Here is a 25,336-nt window from a genome sequence, read left to right on the forward strand (position 1 = left end):
TCAAACTAATATGGGAGGTAGAGCCTTCAGTCATCAGGCACCTCTCCTTTGGAATCGTCTACCAGTCAGAGTCCGGGAGGCAGACACGCTCTCTACTTTCAAGATTAGACTTAAAACCTCTTCGTTTTTGATAAAGCGTATAGTGGGAGCTGGCTTAGGCTTTGACCAGCTCTTAGTTATCCTGCTATAGGCTTAGACTGCTGGGGAACTGGCATACGGACACACTGGGATCTTAGTGCTTGCTCGTTATTTTTCAAAGGCATCCCATACATTTGTGGACTGAGGATTGACATGCCTATGTAGAATACTTCACAGTTTAACGCTACATATAGCTGAACATGATAATAATAATAATTCAACTTTAGGAAAGCCTACACATACCTGTGGCTGTGTCCTTGCAGAGGGTGCATTGCTCTTGTGTTCACAAAAGCCAGGAGTACAAGAGTGAGAGACTTGCATGGGAATCTTCTCCAGTCACAAGGCTTTCCTTCTCATGTCACAGCTTGGGGCAAGATGGGTTAAAAAATATGTAGATGATGGATACAAATTTAATTTGGTTGTGTTTGAGTCTGTGGATGCACCTACACTGACATATTCTGACTTTATCATTGGACAACAAGCAGCAGGCCCACAGAAAAACTAGTTGGTGCAAAGATAACTGGATTATTGAAGGTGGTTTATTTAAAAAAAAAAAAAAAAAGACATGAATTAAGACAATCACAGCAATCCTGTTTTAATTTCCAACTGAACAAAACAAGATCACTCAATTCAAATCTCACATGGTATTCACACTAGCACATATTTGCATAAAGTACTGACAAAAAAAGGATGCATCTAAGCCTCCTGAATGATAGCAAAACTTAACCAATATATTTTTTTATCAAGGTGACCAATTACACAGCAGTGCCTCTCTCCAAGTTTTGTTTGATCTCTGCCGTGTATTTGCCATAGAAACGCTCTGCTTTCTTGTTGAACTTGGCATTCCTCTCATTAATGTAGTCGATGTCCGCGTCGTCGTTGTAGGCCCTGCGTCGGCTGTACTTGGCTCGCTTCTCAATCCTGAAAAGTGCAAATAAAAAATAGCTTAGGGTGGATGTTCAAACCAGTATGGCAACTATCCATGTCATATCCTATAACAATGGATGGATGAAATAATTTGGGGAGTTGCATTTAAATTTGGCTTGGACACTGGTAACAGAAAACCAAACACACATGTGCTGTATGTACTAGGAGAGAGAAACTGCGTGTGCGCTCCAAGTTTTCATTCGATGGGTCTTCAAAGCATTGTTGTAAATCATACACTGGATACACTCACACGCAGTCCTTGCCTAATGCCTCACAGTTACATTTCCTAGCCCTAACACAAGCCTTAAGACTTTCTCAAATATAGAACAACTTAAGGAAAGAGCAGGGTAATCCAGGGTAAAATAATTCTGTAGAAGAGACGAACACTTAGAAAGAACTTAAATGTTATAAGCAGCATTGACTGAATGTGTAGTACAAAGAGGGTACAGTTGGTACCATCAAGGATAATGCACAGCCAGGGATATATTAATTAGGGAGTATGGGTGACCTCCTCTTGCAACTATGTATTCTGATATCTATTCTGTTTCTGGTATAACTGTTTCACTGAAAATGGTAAGTCCTGCAGAGATTTCTTTCCAGCAACAGATTTTTTTCCTCATCTATCACATTTTAAAATGACAGAGCCCTGCTGTTGCATTATGTGCAGAATATGGTTTGGCATTGCCTTGCTGAAATAGTCAAGGTGTTCCTTGAAAAAGGTATTGTCTTGGTGGTAATTTATTCCCAAACCGGACATATTGTTCCGCATTAATAGTACCTTCCCAGCTGTGTAAACCACCCATGCCATGGGCACTTATGCATCGCCTTATGTTGTAAGGATATCAGTACTGCTATGATTAATATGTAAACTCAGCCTACAGTCAAATCACTGCAGTGGTAACATTTGGAACAACAACACTCCCTCTCAGATTTGGCTGAACCAAGCGGCAACCTCTGGCCGCGAGAATTGAAGCCAATGCGGAAGTGCTTGAGGGTGGCTCCGAAATACTGGAAACCACACACACAAATTCAACAGCTCACACTAGCTCGTCAGAAGTTAGGATGAGTTCAGCATTTCCAATATGGCTCCTGCCGACGATTGGCTTGAAGAAAGCATCCTTCTACTACGTTTGCTGTTACATTTTGTTCAATTGATAGCAAAACCATGTGTTCAGCTGGCAGCCTACTGCCACAGTACTGATTAAGTATATGCACAGCTTGGCAAATTGCATACTGCTTTCTATTTAAAGTCATGATCTGCATGGGTTACCCTGTCAGGTCAGAAAATTCAGAACCCCAGATAAATACAGATACAATTGCGTCCTTTTAAAAATACGTTTTGCATTCTTTGAGTCAGGTTGGTATTTCATAGACAGTCTAAGAGCAAGATTAATGAACTGGTTGGTCAGGAGATGATGTGTTTGTTTATGAGTGTGACTTACTGTTTCTCAACATCGTCCACCATGCGGTCAATGCCATCCTTTGTGGGAACATGGGTGCCATAGATGAGGCTATTAGACGTGGGGTGGAAGTCCTCACCACTGTAGAGCACCAGATAACCGATTAGACAAGCATAACCACAGATAATCACAATTTTAACACACTTAAAGGGGTTTCTCTATTCCACCAATGTGAGTATGGTCATCTTAATGAGAGATGATGATATTGCTTCAGGGAAAACAGTGTTGGAGCATCTGTCATGGTTCTGCATGCGTTAAACCATAAATGAAAAACCTGCAGGCATCAAACTCTTGTCCAACCTTGCCGGGATTTTAAGTCTCAGTTGCTTTTGAGGAGTGATCAGCTTTGTACACATTTACCCCAAGGCTAAAGGGGGTATGTGAGTCAACATACAGAAAATGCTTTGTGCACATGTGATGGGTGAATTCTACCATGATAACGGCAAGAAAATTGTTACAGTTAATTTTACATGGCCAACAATTTCACAGTTTCAGTCTCAAAAGCAGGATGTCCTTTTCTATCATTTTTATGAGCCCTGTAAGTGGAAATGCACAAACATTTGGGGAATACCACATGCAATATCTCCAAAGCAGTCTGTATACCTGAAAAAAGTATTAAATTTACATGATATGGTAACGTTACAGCAAAGGAAAATGGGACTAAAGCTTAACTCACCAGTCTTCCCGCTGCTTCTCATAGCCTTCCAAATCTGGTCTGATTTGCTTGGTGAGCCTCTGGTACTGTCGGAATTGAGCCTCAGCATAACCTGCAGTCCATTTGTTTAGAAGAAGGGTGAAAATTTGACTGGGTTATTATTACTGGAACAAAAAGCAAGGAAGTATAAGGCACATCAACCAACATCTGGTGGTTAAGGAGACTAATCTCTTTCTTAGAGCCACAAAGAAGATCATTTTTCCTGGAGGTTTTAATTCTAAGGAGGTTTTGATGCAACCAATGGCAGCCAAAATTGAGGAGATTTAGCTTTTTGTTTTTTGGGGAGAAATTTGAAATGTTTTTGAATTTCCCAGGAGACTAAGGAAACTCCTAACTAACAAACTACTTATTGATACATCTACTTTTCAAAACAATATCTGGTACAACTCTCCATTATTTGGTACAAAACATATGTAGACATAAAAACAATGAAACGTTTATATTGTTTTTAAATTGAACAAAAGCTGAGACTGCCACTTGTCCTACTTCAAAGGGATACATTGGGAACATAGGGCCTGATTCACCAATATCTTCTTAAGATTTTTCCTAAATGTATTCTTCTATATTCACTCCTGAAAAGTCCAAATTAGGGCATGACACTGCAGTGCCACAAGTAAATAACACAGGGGCGAGAGAAGAAGATGGGAGAGAGAAGAAGAGGAGAGAGAGAAGAAGAGGAGAGTCCCTGAGCTGCATTGTTTCGTAGGTTTCTCTGAGTCGCTGCTGTAAACGGCCTGCTGCTGTGGAAATTCCAGACTCCAGCTGCAACAGATGTGCTGAACTCCAGTGGCAGCGGCAGCAGCTATGACAACAACTATTCGTCACATCCCTATCATCTTTCTCTCTTATTCTCTTCTATCCATCTTTCCAACCCCAACTCGATCGAAGCAGATGGTTGTCTAACATGGGTCTAATTCTGCTCGAGGTTTCTGCCTGTTAAAAGGAAGTTTTTCCTTGCCACTGTAACTAGCTAAATACTGCGAGGTGCAATGCTCATGGTTAGGGATGTAAGGATACACCCATGATTTGATTCAAATCCCGATTTTTGGTTCATGATACGATTCACTCAAGATTCTCTAACCATTTTCAAGAAAACTGGATTGAATTCCAAATTTAAATAACTACTATTTTATTTCAATTCTCAGATATGGTCAGGTGCAATATATATTTTTCCTTTTATATTTCTTTGTAAAAAAATCATCCTTTTTCATTTTCAAGGTGTGTCTTAACTCAAATAAAAAACCACTGCACACTTTTTTTCCCACAACTTGAAAAAAAACTAAAAATGACTGTACCAAAATACCTTGTTGGAAAATTTCAGAAAATTATAGAGAAATGGAAATTGAACGATTCCCAAATGAAGTATTTAATATTAAAACAAATAAGGTAAATCTCTTTGAATTAGGGATGTAAATTTCAAGTATATTCCGTGATCAATCTTTGGAAATGTTAACGATCAATTATCATTTATCATTAAAAAACCGTAAACTTTTCCATGTCAAAAATAATGCCAATGTGTTTTTTCCCCCTAAATCAAATTTTCCTTCATGACAAAGTGAATATAACTGACGGTATTAAACAGCTACGGATCATATTGAGGTGTTCAAAATGTTAACGCGCTGAATATCAACGTGAGGAGCAGGCTTATAAATAATCTCTGCGGACGCATGGTCATCAAGTGAAGACTACAACATGTGGATTTACTGCAACAGGACAACTGAGCAGAATCATATTTTGGACTCACAATGCCCAGTTTTCTGTCTACTTATTCTTACTGAGAAAAGCCGGGAGCGCAACCAGGTCATAATCAGTCCAGCAGCGGAGAAAAAAAGCGCTCGTGGAGACCCGTCACTCAGCCCCCAGCTGAGTGTCTCCGCTGTGTGCAGTTAGCTGATTCACATCGAAACATGCTTTAAACTTAAAACGCCTGTTATGCTCATCTCAGCGAGTGATGAGAGAGAGCAGCGCAAGAGACTTAATGATGTTGAACAAGCAGAGTATAATGCAGATAGCGCGCTCTACTGTTAAACAATGATATCCCGATACAAATTACGTTGAATCGATTTTAATCCACCCTTATTTGCATCGATTTTTTTTTACTGGTTTGCGATATATCCTTACATCCCTTCTCATGGTGGATGACCATTAAGTCCTGTCTTAAGAGGGGACTGGATTGTATCCTGACTTGATGTTGGGTCTTTGTAAATAGTTTAATATAGGGTGTGGTCTAGACCTTCTATGTTTGTAAAAGCGTCTTGAGATAACATTTGTTTTGATTTGGCGCCGTACAAATAAGGATTGATTGAGGAAGGAAAATCATGGGCTTATCTATCGAGAACTGCAATTGTGGTTAGGAGATTGAAACATATTCTTACATACGGTTTTGGACTTAAAGTCTATCTCCACTTGATGCACTGAGCAAAGTAGTATTGCATCGTGTCCTAACAGTACGGGGCGTGAGCAAAGTTTTGTCTTTTTTTCTTATGGTAAAAAGAGACTTGAGTCTGCAGATCAGTTCTTGTGCTTTTCTGACTGTAGATGAACATCAGGTTTGTGTTATATCACATTGCTTTGGTCCGTCAAGCAAGCCTTCTTTCTTCTGTTGCATGAACATTAAACACATGTTTGTAAAGCTAATGGAGGGGTATGTGTTAATTTGCATATGAAGCAGAAGTGACACCGTCATTGCTATTAAAATTGTCATTATGGTTTGTGTAAAGTGACATTTCCTATACCACTACTGTGTACAGGTTAAAAATAAAAAACATTAAGATTACACAGTTTTATGTTTCCTGTGGTTAGTTCTTTTTGAAGCTGTGATATTGATATTGTGGTATTATACTATTGATACATATTTTTTTGCAGAAGTTACTTTGTCAGGTTTATATAAGTACATTAGGCTACTTTACGTACGTGGCAACCTTTTTGATGAACTGCTCCCACTTAAGACATGCAAAACAGTCTATAAACCAAGTGCAAAAAAGAGATCATACTACCCACCTGCAAATCCTGTATCTGGGTTCTTCTTCTTTTTCTTTCTTTCCCACCGCTCTGCATCGTCAGCAGTGATTTCCAGCAGTTTTACTCTGTCATAATCCTCCCCTCTAGAAGCACAGTCCTGGAGGCAAAACAGTATTTTTTATTGTCTAATTATACAATTCATGTATTCATTATTTACTTCATGTACCTGACTCCTTGATTCTGAATTTCATAAGTAAAGTGTGTATATGTTGAGCACTAATCTGGGGTTGATAAACGCTGTGCTTGATACCTTCTTCTTTTCATCTTCGGCAAGTTCCCACTCCAGACGGGCTTTCTTCGCCTCCCAGTTTGTGGGAAGTTTCAGTCTCTTGTCTTCCTCTACAACTTCCTGGTGATTGAGCTTACGTGCTTCATTCTGCAGTCATAAAAGACACAAATATAACACATTATTGTTGTTCAAGCACCTGTTTGCAAATTGGCCGATAGAAAAACACCCATCGAAGAGGAGGAGTGGCTAACTATTTTCTTATTCTTAAACAAGCTGGTTTATTTCATTTGAATGGTTGTTTAGGACTTGAATTGACCCCAAAATACTATCAGTGCTTTAACCATGTAACATAATCACCCGTTTGAAATGTAACTCTCGGAATTTTCGAAGTCTCTCTTCTCTCTTCTGGGATGGAAGAGCTTCAGTCCGCTCTTCTTCGGGGGCCGGAGCAGACTCCTGTAAATGACGACAGTTGTCATTACTTATGATAGAACGACATGACGTTTGTCTGTTTGGCAAGAGCGATCTTATACAGATAATATAATCTCTAAAATCTAGTAGAAATAGACATTGAATGGAATGACATTTTCATCGCACGGTAAGCGACAAGCTCAAAGAATCTAGCTCCCGCTAGCTTTGGTTAGCTTCTTACAACATAGGGACAATATGAACAAAACGCTGAACACAGAATCACATTTCAGTTGGTAAACCGTGCCCGTGTTATGAATATAACCACTGTTATCCAACATTAAGTCAAATTAAAAAGGGGGTCTGGAATTAAAATAGACAAAGTACTTACGTGACTGCACGACGCCATTGTTGTTATTCCAAGAAGAAACCACACGTCAATACCGGATATGACGAATTACATACGGGTCTTCGTCTTCTTCTTCTTCCAGCTTGTTGGTGCATTACCGCCCCCATCTGCTCCGGAGTGTGGATCAGACTGAACTTACAAAACCAAATTTAATGCACAATGCCCTAACCTTAACCTAGTCAACAGTATCTCCTCTCTCCTGTGTCCACTCCCTACCCTTGTTACCCTTTCCCCTCTCTGTCCCACCTTTCTTGCCACACCCTGTTGATCCTGCTCCATACCTCACACTTGACCTCTGCTTTACTTATGTTTATTTGCATTTCAATGTCTGCTTTTCTACTTCCTCTCTTTGGGCAGAACCTATTTTATACAGTCTATGGGCAGAACCTATGGGCACAACGTAAATGTAAAAAATTAACAAACAACATTCTTTTAATACACTAATAATATGTTGTGGTAAAATTATATAATCCATGGTAAAACAATTTTGTTCACTCTTGATATCCTGCAGTATTTCATTTGTGTTAGACCAAGCCAGATTTACTATTGTTCAAAAACCAACTACCTATAATCAAAAGGTGTTAATTGTCTATAATACTATTTTTTTTCCTTTTGCATATTATTATTATTGTTGTTGTTGTTGTTGTTATTATATTGATCTCAGTATCTGTCTATGTCATTTCCTTTTTTTATCCTTTACCTTACTACTCCTTGTCTCTTGAGCTGTTGAAACAAGTTAATTTCACACAAAGAATTTTACCCTGGTCAGTTAAGTATATACTTGTTTGTGTGTCTCTTTATACAATGTAAATATGATTTATTACTTTATCATTCTTTGCATAAGTAAAAACATGATTGAAACTCAATTTAAACTCTATTTCGTTCAAAGACAATTCGCTAAAGTAAAGAGTATTGCTGATATTTATGATCCATTGCAATGTATCGCAATGTATTAGCCTTCCCCGGGTTGGGGAGGCTAAGACTCAAGCAGGATCGCTAAAACAGCTGTTTTGACACCACACACTTGATTCAATGATTATTTGGACAAAAAATTGGTTACCATAAGCCTCGATCAGGCCATGCTTTGGGAGGCATTGGGAGGTTTTTTATCAGGAAACAACCTTTTTTAAAATGGGGTACTCAATTTACACATAGTAACCAGCTGAGCAGTGAGAGGGGCATAGAGATGCTAAGAAAGAGAGGGAGATTGCACAAGAAGAAATATTTCCTGATGTTCACAATAATTACCATAGCTTACCTGTAACCAGCACAATCAATGAAGACTATTTTCCAACAAAGTTCTCTGTAGATTAACCACAAGTTACTTCTATTACCAAATTGCTGTCCTGCACGGACACAACTTCAGAAAGAATGCGTTGTGCGAAAAAACAAAGTCTTTGTACTAAACCAGACCACTTGATGGAATTGCACCAAAAATCACAAGCCTCAGGGCTTCTGCTTTTATTTCTGTTATTGCCCAGCTTTTTTACTGATCTTCTGGCTGTGTAAGATGCTTGATTCTGATTGGTCAAAACCCCTGGACAACCCCTTGATGATGGTTATTAACTCTCACTAACAGGAGCAATGCCAAAGGCAAATTGGTCACATGTCATGTTGAGTCAATCCATGGAAAATAATTCCATCACATTTTGCTCATGCTTGTTGACACCGTAACATGAGTTAAGACTGTTAGTGTCCGTTAGCATCATATTGGTAAACAATGTGGCCAAAACGGTAGTTTTGGTTAGCATGCTAATTCGGAAGGTTTAACAACACAGACATTTCCTTATTGGATCCTGTCCAGCAATCCTAGCAATGAGTGGAGCAGGTCAGAGCAACTTTGGCTTACCGATCGCTACAAAGAAATTTAAACCATGAGCAGTGGTGATGACAGCAGAAGTGTTAAAAGTTCTGGCGCCTTGTTTATTTTTAAAGGTGTATTGTTCCAGTAATAATAACCCAGCTCAGAGAAGGAGAGCTGAATGAGGACAGTTTCATGTGATATCGACCGCAACAGGGAGATAATAGAACTATTTAAAAAAAACCTATATACATAAATAATTTTAAATCAATAAAATAATCCTTTAATCAATATTTTTTGCCATCGTGTTTGTATCTTAAGTAAGTAACTAGGTAATAAGCGGACAATATATGGTTAGCAGATGGTTATGGGAAATCGTGAGACAAGACAGCTCCGCTTCGTCTCAGGGTCTTGTCCCACCCTGTCAGGATTCTATTTCCCATAACCAATTACTAACCATACATTATCCCTTACTTAAGCACCTCCTGTGATGCTTGTTCGTATGACACTTTTAACAATCCAAGGTGCCTCAAACTAGTGCACTTGGATCTTTAACATTAAGATTGGTAAAAAAAAAGAAAAAAAAGAAACAGAACAAAAATAAGTATTTTTATATTGCGTTTTAATTGTGCCCTTAGTCTCATACAATGTTATGTTAAAAACGTAAATAATTAAAAAAAAAAAGTCCGATATTCAATGACTAACAATGTTAGTACTATGAAGATCCAATATTCCAAACGTCATGTTTTAGAGGTTTTGCTGTGAACTATCAGAAACGTGCTAACCCTTGTGACGAACAACAACAAACATTTAAGACAAACAGGCGCTGCAGCCTAATATTTTGATCAATGTGAAATGTTTCAATAGATTTGTTCTTTGCTCAGCCAGTATTCTTAAGTACTGTGAATGGGTAACTAGATTACCACAATACTCTTTTATAATACTTCTTTTTGTGAAAAATGACAACCTCACCATAGAGTGTTATCAACATAAAATAACGTTAGTCTAGCCCCCCACAAGAACTCTTAATTATTTGTTTCTTATGTTTGTTTGTTTGTTAAATTAATCTTTTGATCATGGCCCTGTGGAAAGAATATTGCCTGGCAACTATTATTTTACAGTAATGTCTTTGTGTATAATTTTAACTTTGTCATGTAGCTTTCTTTTGATATCTAAACTAACTGGAAAATACTGCTGCACTGGAAACTGGCATGATGCACTAATATACAGCAGTAATAAATGTCTGGAGGTTAAGCGAAAATGCATGAAAGGTCAAGCATAATATCATCAGTGTGCTACACAAAGAGTCTGTTTAGACTTTCTGTGACGGTTGTTTTTGCCGCAGAGAAATAAAAACTCATATGTACAACCAATGCATTTTATTATGACCCAGAAAAACACAAGTATCAATTGGAACATGACTGAAATTTGGACGAATAACTTTCAAATATGATTCTACAATCTGATCAAAAGAGGAGAGTAAACACTTTCAAGACCTATCTAAACATGTTTGACTAGACAAAATGGATGTGCTCCCTGTTTGATTGCATTATACTATTAGAGCTCTTTTGCAGGATGTAATTAAGTGGAGTTTATAGTCTTAGATTAAAGCATCCTCTAGATCACAGGCACTTTTAATGGACTGATGCATTTTCACTGGGAACCAGATGGGAGAACATCACAACAGAACAAACATACGCCACAGTAATTGGCAGGATTCACTATAGCAATGCATAAGAGAAGCCATTTTCATGATAAGTCTGTCTTGTGTAAGTGAAAGAGACACAATACATGGGGAGAAAAATCTGGAACTTCTTTGTTTGAATTTACAATCCCAGTGAGCAAAAAGGAGAAAAAGAGATTTTGAGAGTTGTGTACTTTTGTTAAATACAAATTGAACAAACTAACTTCTAAAGATTGAAATATTTTCTAATGTTATCCACATCTCTTTTTATTCCTAACACATTTCCATGCAAACATTATTCCCCAGGGGTTGCATTTACTGACCCAGTAAACACCCATATATTCTGTTTGGACTGAGAACTGATTAGCTGACTTTGTATGTATTCATACTTTACAGCTTACCTTGAGCTTTTATGGCTTTATTAAGAGGATAGGACAGTGGAAAGATTAGGAAACTGGGAGAGAGTGCAGGAATTACATATGGCAAATGGCCAAAGGTTGGAATTGATCTCAGGATGTCTGCTTTGATGAGCTATTTAACCCCTAGGCCAATTTGGTGCCCCACACAGCTACATGTTAAAATGGACTTGTACTTGTATAACGCTTTTCTAGTCCTTCGGACCACTCAAAGTGCTTTTACACTCCTTGTCGCATTCACACAGCATTCACTCACTGATGGTAGAGGTTGCTACATATACCATCGATATTAGCTAATCTCATTAATACACATTCACACAAAGCTGAACAACAGCAGGAGCAATTTGGGGTTCAATGTCTTATCCAAGGACACTTTGGCACGAGTCTGCAGGAGCTGGGATCGGACCTCCTACCTTCTAATTGATAGATGACCGATCAATAAATTTGGACAATACAGTAATCTATTCAAACAGCACTGATGATGGTTAGAGGAAAAAAGTCTTTTTTACAAGTCTGTTCATCCCTATGCCAGTGCTTGCTCGGATGCCCCTCAAATAGCGCCAAAAGTTCAAGTAGAAACTGATGAATTTAGGGCAGTATACATGAACCTCATATGTGTGGGGCCCACCCAAAATCCTAGAAATATCTTCTAAAAATTAGGGCTTAAATAGAGCAATGTTATTTAATAATAAATGGCACATATGGGGCACATTTATAAAACCTCATGCTGCTTCAACGCTGTCCCCCATTAATCAAACCTGACACAATAGTTGATTTGCTACATGCTGCAAATGAAATACCATGTTGTTTTTACATACAGATGCACGGTACATTATAGCTCTGCTATCTTGCTTTTCAAAAGGGTTTCTTTAAAATGCTTGGGGGGGGGGGTTTGCAACCCAAGCAGCTGCTTCACATCTGGGACTGAATATAAACATCATGGCCAATAAAGTCATTCCGTTTCCTTAATTACTATTCCTGTCATTTCCGCACTAAATGAAAAGTTATTAATTCAGGGCCAACACAAACATGCTTCTCCAATACCAGGAGCTACTATTGAAGAATCACAACCCTTACTACATGCCACTGTCACTGGACTGGAACCACAAGCTCCTGCCTTGCTCTGCCAGTGTGCATTTAGGTGCATATGTGTAAACTTGAGAACGTGTGTGTATAGGGAACAGAAGCCAAGGCATGCACACATGAATGGAACACAGGATGGTGTCTTGTTTTCCATCTTATCCAATGTTCCCACTGGTGCCAGTTTGGTTATGACAGGCACAGCTCTTCCTGGTTCATCTTTCTTCTTCTCTTTTATTCCTCTATCTAATCTTCCTCACTCCTGCTAATGCTCTTTGCTGCTTTGCTGCTCTCTGTGTGTTCCAAAACATGCACTACTGCCTTTTTCTCCACTTAACTCTTTCCCTTTATTTCCTCCCTTTTCTCTGTTATGCTGCCAAACATATTACTTATTCTTACTGCAGCTATAGATATCATAAGGGGTAAATCTCAAGTTACAAGGTCATATGTCAGCATGCAAAATTTTTGACAGTAACATTTCTCACACCACATCTTCATCAGCATAAACTCAACATGCATCCCATTGATTTCAAAGCTCATCTCCGTTAGACATATCCAAAGGGCATGGAAAAAATGAAGTGTTTATAGTTCTATTAGGATGTGAGTTCTTCTAAAAAGCCTCATTCCAAAAGCCTCTTTGTGTCAGCACAAGCATCAGTGTATGTGTTATTATTAAGCTTGACTGACCCATTTCCAACTTTCCCTGAAGGCAAAATTATGCTCATATCATACAGATCATGACATATATGATTTGAAATGGTACTAGCTTTTCTGATTCCAACTGTGGCTATTCACAGGCCAAGAGAGGAAAAGGATTTGGTGAGCGACACATATACTTACACAAAAGACGCATGCATGCACTCAAATACCGCCAGTTTTGTAGTCAATGCTTTTGCTCCACCACACACAATTAAAGTCCCAATTAAAGGCCATTATGGTTTTTCCACTAGCAGCAACCACAGGGAAAGCAGTTCCACGGCCCGTACATTGTGGGCACACAGATGTCTCCTGTGTTGTCATCCAAAGGAACCCAGACTGATCCACAAACTTTATGATCATAATTACTGATCAAATTTAAAGTGCAACAACAGTATGAGCCCAAAGGACGCAATAAAAAAGTTTGAGCTGATCCGGTAAAATCTACCATTGGGGACTATCAGAGGTAAGTGTTTGTGAGATGTTTATCCTGTGGAGAAAAGTACACTTAAGTACTGACAAGTAGTGACTGAAGCCACTTTCTCCTGAAATCCAAACTATTATTGACCACAAGAGGGAGGCATTCCCCTGATGTTTAACCAGAAATAAAAACCCTCTCAGATCTGAATAAGGATATTAATTATATTTGATTAGACATTTTTCATGTATTTTCATAACTGAGTCATTGTGTTTCCGTGTCAACCAGACAAGGTTACCGATGTTCTCACAGTAGATGAAAGCACTAGTCTCCATATCTGCTCCAAAGCATCCATTCACCATGATACCCACACACAAGTTCAACGCGAGTGTCTTCCCTTGAGCGGGGCCAGGAACTGTCATGGGTTTCCGTGTCTGAGTTCCCATCCTCTTACCCAGTGACCTTAATGAGAGAGTAAAATTTTCACTTGGCCAAACAATACGCTGTTGTAGAGGGTTGCGATAAGAGGTGGCCAGACAACAGCCTCTGGACATGCAGCTGTGTAGGCGAACAGACTTCTCTATCTGTCCCCTGCCTGACACGCAAAATCGGCTGCCAGATCAAGTAACCTCACACACGTGTCAAAACGCATGTGGGCATGCACAAAAAAGTGAATCCCATTCCCACCCATTTTCCTGAGAACTAAAAATCTACTTAGTGCAAGAGCTGCAGTGGCCCTTTTCATCTCCACTTCAAGGCGCCACTGATCTAATTCCAAATCTGATGATTAACAAACCAGTGCCAAATATCCTAAACAAGTGTCAACAACAACACCACTGTGAACTGCAAAGTGATAAATGAGTTCTTTCTTCATGGTCAATATAGTTTATTCTCTGAACTATTTAGGGCTTGAAGAGGTCTTTTATATTCATGAACAAACTTATTTTGCAAGGCAGAAAATTGGAATTTAGTTCTTGTCGAGGTGGAGAGTATTTTCCCCTGGGAATAATGTCACAGTTAGCAATGTGAGAAAATGTACGACTCTTGTACAGATGAGTGGAATGAGTTACAGAACAGATAATGCATTTTACTTTCATATTTTGAAATACTTTTGCGATGGCAACACAGCCTTAAACTGTGGGACAAAACAAATCCCCTAACCACAGAAACAGCTCTTAACAAAATATATTTAGAAGCTTTTTGAGCTCTCAGTTATACACAAAGATAGGAATGATAAATCATACATGAAGTGCTTAATATTAAAAGGAAATCTGTGATTCTTTTTTGTGTCTCTGATTGCAAGGGCTGAAATATGAAATGAAATGACCCTTTTTCATTTACTAAATAGGAAGAATATATAAGGGAGGAAATATTTCTAATATATTTCCAGTCAAAATAAGCTAATTTGGTAATTTTTTTTTATTCTTCATCTTCTTCTCTCATCTCAAACTGAGATACTGTAAGATGCCCTCACATGGGGATACAAGTAAAATTCTCACTACAATAAAACTCTAAAACTCTCTGTTTTAGATTTTTTTTTTAAACATTACACAGGCATGCAGGTGGAACTGCAAGTCTGAGATGATACCAAAGGTTTATATTCCCACGGGAGTTATGAATCAAGCTAAGGCACAAGAGAAAAGAGAAGAGGACAGCCATATGCAACAAACCTATGACAATCAATAAAAAAAGCAAGTGCTGGTGTCAGAATAGGATGAAAAAAAGCTTTTCCAATGTGCTATTGGCAATATTTGGTCCTTCAAGTTATAATGTTGGTTATTTTCAGTTATCAAAGCCAAACACTCACAAGAAGCACTGAACAGGACAGGGAGAATCATGACAGATATATGGACTACAATCTGAGCCACTTTGAAAGAGCATGCAGTGTTACATGGATGGCTGGAGGTGAAATCTTGATAAAGTAGGGATGATAATCCAAGAGATGGTGATCATTGGGATTAACAAGCAAGAGGTGTGTGTGAACACAGCATATAGTAACATGATTTGAGCAATTCTAAAGGTTACATACAGAGAGAATGCCTTTAGCAGAGTCCATTAAAGCCAAAAGTCTCTGAGGGAATGCTTCTAGCCAGACATGGGACTCTGATGGAGGTAGCCAAGACACTCTACCTCCAGGTTAGCCTCTCACTCTGAGTAATGGACCAGGGTGTTTTCAGACTCCCATGGCCCCTCACAAGCTCCACCGAGCCCCTATGATGAAGTTAGAGAGGCTGAATGAGCGCTACAGCACAGAGTGAATGAGCCGTACCCGTCTCCAGTTGCTGTTGAATGTAATTTCGGATCATATTGCAGCGGAAGCACAACTGACAGAGGAGGAATCTATCGAATTCAGCTCAGACATCACAATAATATTGAGTCTTGTTTATAAACACACATTCAGGAAGCTTCAAGAGTATCATTCGTTTGGAAGCCCCAGTGCTGGGCTTAGAGCTGTTGTGTCTTGAGAACACACCCAAAGCAGAAGTGTTGAAAAGGGGCCTTTAATGCAAACCACTATGTGACGTGCTAAAATCCCCTGTATAGAACTAAACACTAGTCAGTTATGGTATTACATTGGTGAAAGGCTCTAACAGTTGCAAATTAAAGTGAAAAAATCTAAACCTACCAAATATCTAAGATGTTACCGAAAACCACAATTATTATTCCGCTGCATGAGATAAAAATTTGAATTGACCATAGTAATTGGAATTCAATCTTATGGATATCTTTTCAAAATGTCATGATGAAAGTTATTTAGTTTGGACTGACTGTGGTTCTGTGGCTAACATTGAGACCAATTAACCTTCACCTGCCAAACAAGACAAATCCTGCCTTCCCCTTCTTGTTGTTTGTTGCATCCCATGTCTTTTCTCAAGTGGTTAACCATTTCTTGGCTCATTCCTTCACTGTGACGCCAATGCTATTATAATGCAATCATCCCTGCCTGCCAAGCCATAGAGGATGATGTCACTTCCACCCTTGGTCATGGTGGTTTTGGTTTGGCCACTGGTATATGTGACAATTTGTGCCCCACTAAGAAGCCCTGCAGCTTCCAGCTTGGCAACCAGCCATAAAATCCACACCCTCAACTAATTTTACAGCAAGACATTCACTGATGCAGCTGAATGTTTTAATTCACAAGAGAGCCTTTGACTATGACCTTATTACTACTAAACATCAATACCCATCTTTTCTTTCCCATAATGTTGCTATGTCTCCTGTCTCTGAGCCCTGGCTTTGAAGTCATGTGCAAGGTGATAAGGAGCTGGGTGGGGTGGGGTACAAGCCCAGCAGTAGCTGATGCATGGCTTCTGGAGGGGAAACACAGCACAGGCAATAAGATAATGTGGAAATGTGCACATGGCATGATGGGTGCTGGACCCACCCCATTCTGCACTGTTTTTAGAGGCTGCCTTTCTACTCATGCCAGGTGGGTGGGAGATGAAAGAGGGCACTGAAGGGTTGGTAGAGGTGCTGCGCTTGGATCAAACAGCAGAAAGGGTGATGATAGTGGAGGTTAGTAGTGTTGTGGGTTGTGTCTGAGGAGTGGTTATTTAGCTGGTGAGATTTCAACATCTAAGCCCATTAATAACCCATTATAAAAGGTTCAATGCTTTCAACATTTTACACTTTCTGATAAAACGCAAAGTGAAAAAACATTACAGTCAAAGTAGATCTTCACTTTTCATCTAATGGATGAAAGTTTCAATGGAGAATTTGAAAAACAGTTGACAACGTATTTTTGTTTATGTGAAACTGTTGCTCTAGCATATTCTATGAATCAGGCCTCTATCTCATGATGATCAGTGCCTATAACTTGCCAAGGGCATCGCTGGCTAAACTCTGATTTTGCATTCTCTATTTGAGGTTGGGAATTTCACATACATAGTTTCAATGTGACTAAGAGCGGGGGCCGATGCTTTTGTTGTCCCCACAGTGTCTCATTATCCCAACCGTTTCAGCTGAGGCGTGTGGGTTCTCGGCTGGGAACCCCAGCCCAGAAGTGGTGGTGAGGATGGGACAAACCAACCACCACTCGCATTCCCCGGCCGGATAGTGAGGGAGGAAGACGACACTCCTCAATTGGAGGTTTGGGTCTGATTGCTTCCCCTTTGAGGGACTTGACTGTCCCTGCTGGGAATGTGGTCTCTTTAACACCCATGCCTCAAGATGGAAAGAGAGTGAATGAGATGTTTAAGTACAAAAACAAGTAAATAATACATCCATGAAGAGTAAGTCCCCAAGAAACAGAATGAAAAAATATGTTAGAGTTTAGTCTTTTTAAAGAGACACAGCATATATTTATTAGGCTGTTGACAGTAAGGACTTCATGTAAATTATCAACCAACTCTGCTGTTTCTCTTACAATTTTATAGCCTCTTTGACCTTAAGTTTCGGTTCCCTTGTCAGTAAGTTTACTATCATGGATCCCTACTGTCATATTGATGGATGCAGCAGGCGCCTGGTTCTTAAGAAAAGCACAAACAACCAACTGTGCCCTATACCTTTCAGGTAGCCAGTGGCAGTAAAAGTAGTGACTAGCTGGTTAAGTGGAGCTTTTACTGATATAAAGTCTGAACTTTTAGTATTAGTGGACTGTTTTTAGGTCCAAAAACAGAGCTAAAAGGAAGGAAACTTAAAGGGAGGTGTGTCAACAGCGTTTTTCTTTTGCTGCCTCAAGTGGTAAAACCGACCAGTGAGACAAGGACTGTAGCCTCCGTGCATGAGGCTGTTGCACTGCCAACTGAGCTAATCTAGTGCCCCAAGTTGCATTTTGATTGAAGTTACATGACATGACAGATATCTCAGCATATGTTGTAAACAAAACCAAACGCTCTTCAAAGGGTTACCTCCTTTTGAAAGCTGACAATATTTTCAAAAAATCCATGGGTTCGAATATATAGCCTGTGTAATATGTGACCACCATATTATGAGTTCTCATACCCTCATTGCCTGCCTACCAATTCCCTGTTGATTGCAAAAGGCAATGGCTTTATTGGTGCAGTCTTTTCTTTTTTGAAGTAATGGGTCCTTGCCAGGCATCACGGTTGCTTTAAAAACAAATAATTTCTGTTTCCTTGTGTCTTATTTCATTCTTTTACTTTAATCACAGTCTACGGGAGGCGCCAGTGTTGAGTGGTGTTTGGTAAAGGAGAAGAAATTTAGAACTGGCTTTTTTTTCTGCTGCCACTGAGGCAAAAACATTCATACTTGACTCCAGGTTGTACTGGAGTTCAACCAATTAGAGCTCATCTTAGAAGAACTGCATGCCCTTTTGATGTTCAATCCCGCAAATGAAGTCAAAGGGAGAGACAGAGACAAATCACCTGTGGTTTTGGAAATAATTCAGAACTGACTGGCTTTCCAAACTGATAGGGAGTGAAAAAGGTTTGATCTTTGTTAGATCTGCCACCTCAGGATCTCCTTCTCTTTCTGCAAGTGTTTTGTTTGTGGTAGAAGAGAATAAGAGAAAGGGGGCTCAGGTTCCCAAGTAGACCAATAAACATTAATTCGGTTAACCCCCTTCAAAAAGAAAAGCATTTAAACATCATAGATATGAGACCAGTAGTGTACTATTGTAATACTGAACTGCCTGGCACTGTGGCGGTGTAAGGCCAGTGAAGAGTTATAGCCTCCGTCTGCTCCATTAATTATCAGCCATTCAGACAGGAAACCAGAGCCAGCTCTCCAGTCAGCTTTCATGTCTCATCCCATTTGCCTGCAGAAACCTCATTTTTTTATTATTTGCAATATCAATTCCAGATTGATGATTACCAATTTTGTGTAAATGCCAGGGGGAGACCTTTTTTGAAAGGGTTTGGAGTGCAGAAGTGAAATATTGGACTGTGGTGCATGTTGTTAGTGAAACCCTCTGTGGGCTGTCACATTGCAACATTAAAAAGGCGGCCTTGTACAGCCACACATCTAGGCGTAACAATAATGAACCTCAGGGACTTTGAGGGCAAGAGGAAAGTGGACACAAGTGTTTTATGATCTGGCAGCACTGTGGACAAAGCAAATAATCGCCAGACACAGAGGAGCAGGTAGTTTCACTTAACCTCTACTCAGGGCTGAGCGCCAACTTAACTGGAAGCACATGGCAGCAGAGCACATTTGACAGGGAGGAGGACAGAGAGAGACAGATTATTCCTAGGTGCTGGTCAACCTATTAATGATCCATCTCAGTGCTGAGGTGTAAGGCAGCAACCAACCTTATGTCAATGTTACCACACAGTAGCTTCCCCTTTGCTGTTATATACAGGCCTGCTGCTTGAAGTTATTCAGGTTTCCCTGGCCACACGGCAAGTGCTAACACAATAAAGAGTTGAGGAAGTCACAACTCTTGTTGGTGCCTTGGGGTACCTGCCCAAGTCAAATGGATGAGACAGCTTACATCCTGGGTACTGTGGTCTGCTGTTTACTGGATGTCTGTGGCCTGTGGCTTTGTTTCTCTCCCATTAGTGAGTTTGGTGCTGTTCACATGCCAACTGGTCCTACGGTAAATGCTCCTTAGCAGTCAGCCACTCTTTAGGGCACTGCAGCCACAGAAAACCCCTGAGGGGATGAAGGATGGATGAAGAATGTATATCATGGCCGATGAGAAAAAGTGTCTGTTCCAGTATGCCTTTTAGTTTATATACATATGCGTGCCTGTTTGGTGACATTTTATGATGTTGCTTTGTATCGTGTGTGGTTGTTTGCTGAAGGGTCAGACCTAGTGGCAAGCACTATCCATCTCACAGGCCTTGAGCTGCTGCCACAATGCCCAGGTTCACTTTTCCTCTGGCTAAGCGCCACTATCAGGTTCCTCCATGTGGTTCCACTCAGACCACTGGGGGCTATGGGTGCAGACTGCAGACAGCCTCTCATGCCACAGGCGAGGAGTGGTACTGGGGGAAGGACCCACTGACTGGACATGCAGAAGGCTGAATAACCTGCTTCATGGTCCATACCTTATTGCTCATTATTGCTAACACCTGGTGCTCTAGGCCTCCTTTGTTCTTGACTGGCCCAAATGAATGAATTAATACTACTTGATCATAGATCTCTTCCTTTTAAATCTCAAAATAATGTAATAGATTAAAGAAAACAATATCTATCTATCTATCTATCTATCTATCTATCTATCTATCTATCTATCTATCTATCTATCTATCTATCTATCTATCTATCTATCTATCTATCTATCTATCTATCGCAATACTTAAAGGAGCCAGTCAAAGTGCACGAAAACTATACACAATTTATTGATGTCATTAAAGCTTCCTTATGACACACCCCACTGTATTTAATAACAACTTTCCCAAGCTCAGAATAAAAGCCTGTCCTTTTGTCTACGAATACGTCAATGTCCCCCTTCCACTACTCACAGTCTATCATAGCATATTTTTATTGATAAGACTTGACAGCATCCCTATTCCAATGCAGCTTAGGACATTCGATACATACACCCCTCCCTCAAGAAATTAAAAAGAGGGAAAAGAAAAAATACGCCTCAGTCTCCTTCTCTCAGTCTTTGGACTCCACTCTATAACAGCAAGCCTCTTTTTTTTCTCTTTCCAGTCATGGAATATGATAATATTCTTATTTGCAAGACATATCAATTGCTCAAGGCGGACATATAATCATTGGGGAGGAAAGGAGAAGCTACCTGTGTAATGTGCTTAACAGGCTAACCCATTTAGCCACAGGCGCTGTTTGAAAATGAGAAAGTGCTGATGGTCAAAATCAATTTTCTCTGTGTCCAAATTACTCCCTGCCTGGCTTAGAATTTCACCTAAATGGCCAAACCTTAAAACACTGATACTAATTCTATAATATTAAAGCCTGGTGATATAGCTGGAGATATTGCTAATGCTATTTTGTTGTATTTATTGACGTAGTGAGATGACTTGAAGGCCAAGGAGCAGAGTTCTGTAACTGCTTTACTGTCTGTCTCTGCAGATGCATATTAGTACCACTCAATGTATGCAATGTACAAGAAGTCATTAAGTGTAACAATATTTTAGAGTGATTGAATCGCATACAGTGTAGCATGGGAGCTTAATGATACAGGAGTCTTTACTCTCCTTATTATATAATATAGAATGCTTCTTGATAATCATTCTCATCTTTGTTCCTGAGTTTGTTTCTTGGTAACTGCTAAAACAAGTCTCTTTGTTTATAGTAAAGTGTTATGCAATTTCCTGGCATTATGTGCTAGTTACAGCAAACAAGTACAGCACATTTGATTAATAATGCTTCAAATTTCCGTGACCAGCCGTGAAATCAAAAAGTAGTTTGGTTACATAAAAATATGAAAGAGGGTGGTTTGTAAGAGTTTATGAGACGCAGTAATTTCTGGAAAAAAAAGTATTCTAGTAGGCACAAATAATTACTTGTATTGCTAAGCAGGAGGTTTGTCTTTCTTACTGGTAATGACAAAATATCTCTGAGAAGTTCTCTCAGTAAGCTGCAGCTCTCTGACTGCCTGGTGTAGTTGGTAACCTATGCGTCACCAATTTTTTTAAAGTATTCAGTCATGAAAAAACACAAAATCATTTAGGCTTATGGATCAAGTATAGTGTTTTGGTTGCCATTATTTTTTTTAATTTTTCATGTCAAGGTATTTTTTTTAGACTTCTCATGACTCTTTTAAGAGAAAGGACACTTTAAGGACCACAGCCTTTGACATGGGACATGCAATTTAGTATCTTTTATTTATCTGCTCATCAGTGCCTCTAAAAATATACCTGGTCCTCCGGCCTCTTCAGTGCCGGATTACTCCTTCGTCACCGGTGACTATACTCATGTGAAGTATTAACTAGAAGAGTTTTGTGGTTTCTGATTGCCAGTGTGCTTTTTCCCTGCAGCCATGTCCCGTCTTGGCCCCACAGCAGTGAGCTTGCACTTTTCCTCCTACATGAGTGTTCAGACCATGGACTGTATAAATATGGACGTAGTATCCGTGACGTAACCCATCTGTTCCTGAGAACTGTTTTGAAGCCAATCAACGGCGGCAGCCATATTGGAAATGCGGAACTCAGCCAGGCAGAGTGTGACATAAAGAGGCGGAGTTTGAGCCTCTTAGCCAACAGCTATGTGTTTCCGACCGGGAGTCAAGTCCGTCATGTCCTTATTTGGGCAAAAACTCGTAATCTTAATATCTTCTGAACCGTCGCGTTAGGAAAAAATTCAACCCCTGTACAGTGTGCCATTAGAGAGATAAGCTGCGTAGGGCCAAGCCGTTTTTTGAACCAGGCTGTAAACATGTTTATTAATGCTGCAAAGATCGTCTTTTTCCCATTCATGTCTATGTGATTTCCGGTGTTTCTGCAGCGAGCCTAAAGCGGATTCTCGATGAATTGCAGTTTGTAACACTTCCGCATGGGCTAGTTTGAAACCGGAGGTTGCCGCTTGGTTCACACGTGTTTCTCAGGGGTAATGCATGCACCCAGACTAAATGCACATACGTTCGGGTTACTGTTTATTCAGTTCACCACAGGCACTTTATGTAATTCACCTTGATCTTTATGCTAAGCTAAACTAAGCTAAATTGTTAGACCACTGGCTATTGGCCCCAGCTTTGTTTTAGAGTTCACACAAGAGGGATCTCTTGATATTCTGCATTGATCTCCTTGTTTAACACTGTCAGAAAAATATAAATAAAAGGCAGCCAGTACTTAGGAGGGAGCGACCCTGAACCAGTGGCGTACTCAAATCCCAAGGACAAAGCTTTTCATATTTAGCTTTAAAATCTTAGGCACAACATGTCAATAGACACAATTCAGCTGACTGATCTGGTATCAAAACTGTTTCTGGAAACCTTCTTGAGCAGACTGCCCATATTCAATCAATATAATTAAGCCAGATTGACTCTTGGCTATTTTTTAATAATGATTGGTGATATTCATTTAGAAAGGTGCTACAGCATTGAACAAACCTAACTCACTCACATACCCATCAGACCTCTGCCTTATTTTTTTCGAACATCAATTATTCAATCTGACTGTTTTTTCCAGAAGCATTTTTCAGAAATACAAAAAAGCCTTCCAAGAACTTAATCAAACAAGCTTACTTTAATAACTGGTCTTTTCTTTTCTTAGAAAGCTAGATTAAATAGGGGGCCTTGTACACTTACAGTACTGTCACTGTTATATAATAATGGCTCCAGGGAACGTCTTAGGAAATTACTGGTTAAAAATAAGCTCATTTGTGGGGATATGGAACCTGGAAACAAATTTGCTGTGTAATTTCCATTTTTAATAAGTTCCTGTAAAAATTGTTGCAGGGCTTCTTTAAAATCATACTTTGAAATAAGATACTGAAAAGAAAGTGTTGAAATAATTCAAAACGGAAAGAGTTGAGTTGCTGTGACTTGCAAGTTACTCATCATGAGACTTGATTGAAAAGGCACAAGGACTTCCTATGGGACCTTCTAGTCATGAGAGGCCTTTTGTTAAGATTTGTTTTTTGTTCTCTCTGTAATAATTGTGGGTTTTCTTCCTGTGTTTCATGTCCTGTGTTTTTTATTCCTTGTGTGTGTATCTGCTCTTATGTGTTTTTTTTAGTTTGGTCTCCTTTGTTTCCAGTTTTATTTTGTAATTATTGCTCCCCATGTGTCTGGCTTAGTTTTACTTCCTGTGTTTTCTCTCCTTTGTGATTGTCTACACCTTTGCCTTGTTGGTCTTACCTGTGTCTCGTTACTCGTTACCCGGAGTGTATATAGTCTCTGTGTGTTTCGCCCTTAGGTGTAAGTTAATTGTTCAGTCATACCTTTTTTTTTTTGTTAATTAAAACTTTAATTTTAGTCTGCACTGTGGTCCTCCTTTTGTTTTTGCTTTTACGTGACACTTCTGGGACATAGCTGACTGACTTTTATTCCCCCCAAAACACTTAAAAACAGCACTGACTCGGACTATAGATCTGTGGATTCTGGGTTAGGTTGGATGTGGCTGTGGCCCATGAACCTGGGCTAGCCACATCATAAACAACAGCTGTGTGTCAGATCTGCTTCTGTTTCAACATTACCACACTGGCCACTGGCTGGAACCACACATAGGTATTAAGTCCATGAGATGTCCAGCTAAAGGACAGCCCTCTAAACAACAAGGCCACTGTCCAGGAAGTATCTTCCTCTAAAAGCAAGAGACAGAGTCAACTGCAAAGAAAAAATAACTACTGACAACTGTGTTTTGTGTGTCTTGGAAGTAAAGATGTTTAAAGATTGTTTCAATTTTAACCTTACATTATTCAATTTTTGTGAGCCATATGCCTAACCCTAGCCCTCACACAGACTTTTCCTGACATTTTTAGTCCATTTCAGCTCCAAGCAGCAAGACAGTAACTGAGTTGGAGTTATATGTTTAACAGCTATGATTTATCCTCTTCCCCATTCCTACAGCATAGATCAATCTAATAACCTTTGTCAGCTATTAAGGCGTGAAGAAGGTATATTGTAACCATTTGGGCAGAAACAGGCTGGCTTTCCCGATATTGACTCAAACACATGGAGGGGAGAAGGAGGGAGGCGCGGAATAAAGTGACACTAATGGAACATTGATGACAAAACAAGGCGCGCACAGGGACCACTTTCTAGCATTTTTAATTCTTAATGCCGTCGCCTCTGGTTTCACAATGTCTTGAGCCGGGGCAGTTGCTTGCACCCGGACGGATCTGGCATGAGGATTAGGATTTCTTCACGAGGAAATGGTCACGTGATTTACTGTTGCTGGAGAGGCGCTACAGGTGCCAGAGCGTGGGGAGGGAGGGATAATATGACTGAAAACTCGTCTCTTTTGAACCACACTACGCTCTTCACCCTGCTCCGGAATCGGCTCTATCATGCCTGGTCTGAAAGACCAGAGTGTCACCCTATACTTTGAAAACACACTTTGATGGCAATTAAATATTAATACAGGGAATCATAGCCTGAGAGCTGTATCCACATTACAT

General features: G+C 39.7%; 1 protein-coding gene across 1 annotated transcript; it reads right to left on the reverse strand.

Moving 5' to 3' along the window:
- Nucleotides 1-708: 708 nt before the first annotated feature.
- Nucleotides 709-7,420, reverse strand: syf2 (SYF2 pre-mRNA-splicing factor). Its single transcript, XM_034675795.1, has 7 exons — nt 7,290-7,420; nt 6,848-6,946; nt 6,512-6,637; nt 6,241-6,358; nt 3,202-3,292; nt 2,508-2,606; nt 709-1,059 (listed from the first exon to the last, which is right to left on the reverse strand). The coding sequence occupies exons 1-7, from the start codon at nt 7,305-7,307 to the stop codon at nt 894-896; spliced, it is 717 nt and encodes a 238-aa protein (XP_034531686.1). The 5' UTR covers nt 7,308-7,420; the 3' UTR covers nt 709-893.
- Between the last annotated feature and the right edge of the window lie 17,916 nt (nt 7,421-25,336).

Source organism: Notolabrus celidotus, chromosome 22 (assembly GCF_009762535.1).
Source record: "Notolabrus celidotus isolate fNotCel1 chromosome 22, fNotCel1.pri, whole genome shotgun sequence".
NCBI classification, from domain to species: domain Eukaryota; kingdom Metazoa; phylum Chordata; class Actinopteri; order Labriformes; family Labridae; genus Notolabrus; species Notolabrus celidotus.

What these genes read in the sequence shown, in the direction of transcription:
- syf2 (XM_034675795.1), bottom strand. An exon ending in GAGAAGCAGCGGGAAGACTG is followed by an intron (nt 2,607 to 3,201) that starts GTGAGTTAAGCT and finishes GGTGCTCTACAG; the next exon opens with TGGTGAGGACTTCCACCCCA. An exon ending in GTGGACGATGTTGAGAAACA is followed by an intron (nt 1,060 to 2,507) that starts GTAAGTCACACT and finishes TGCACTTTTCAG; the next exon opens with GATTGAGAAGCGAGCCAAGT.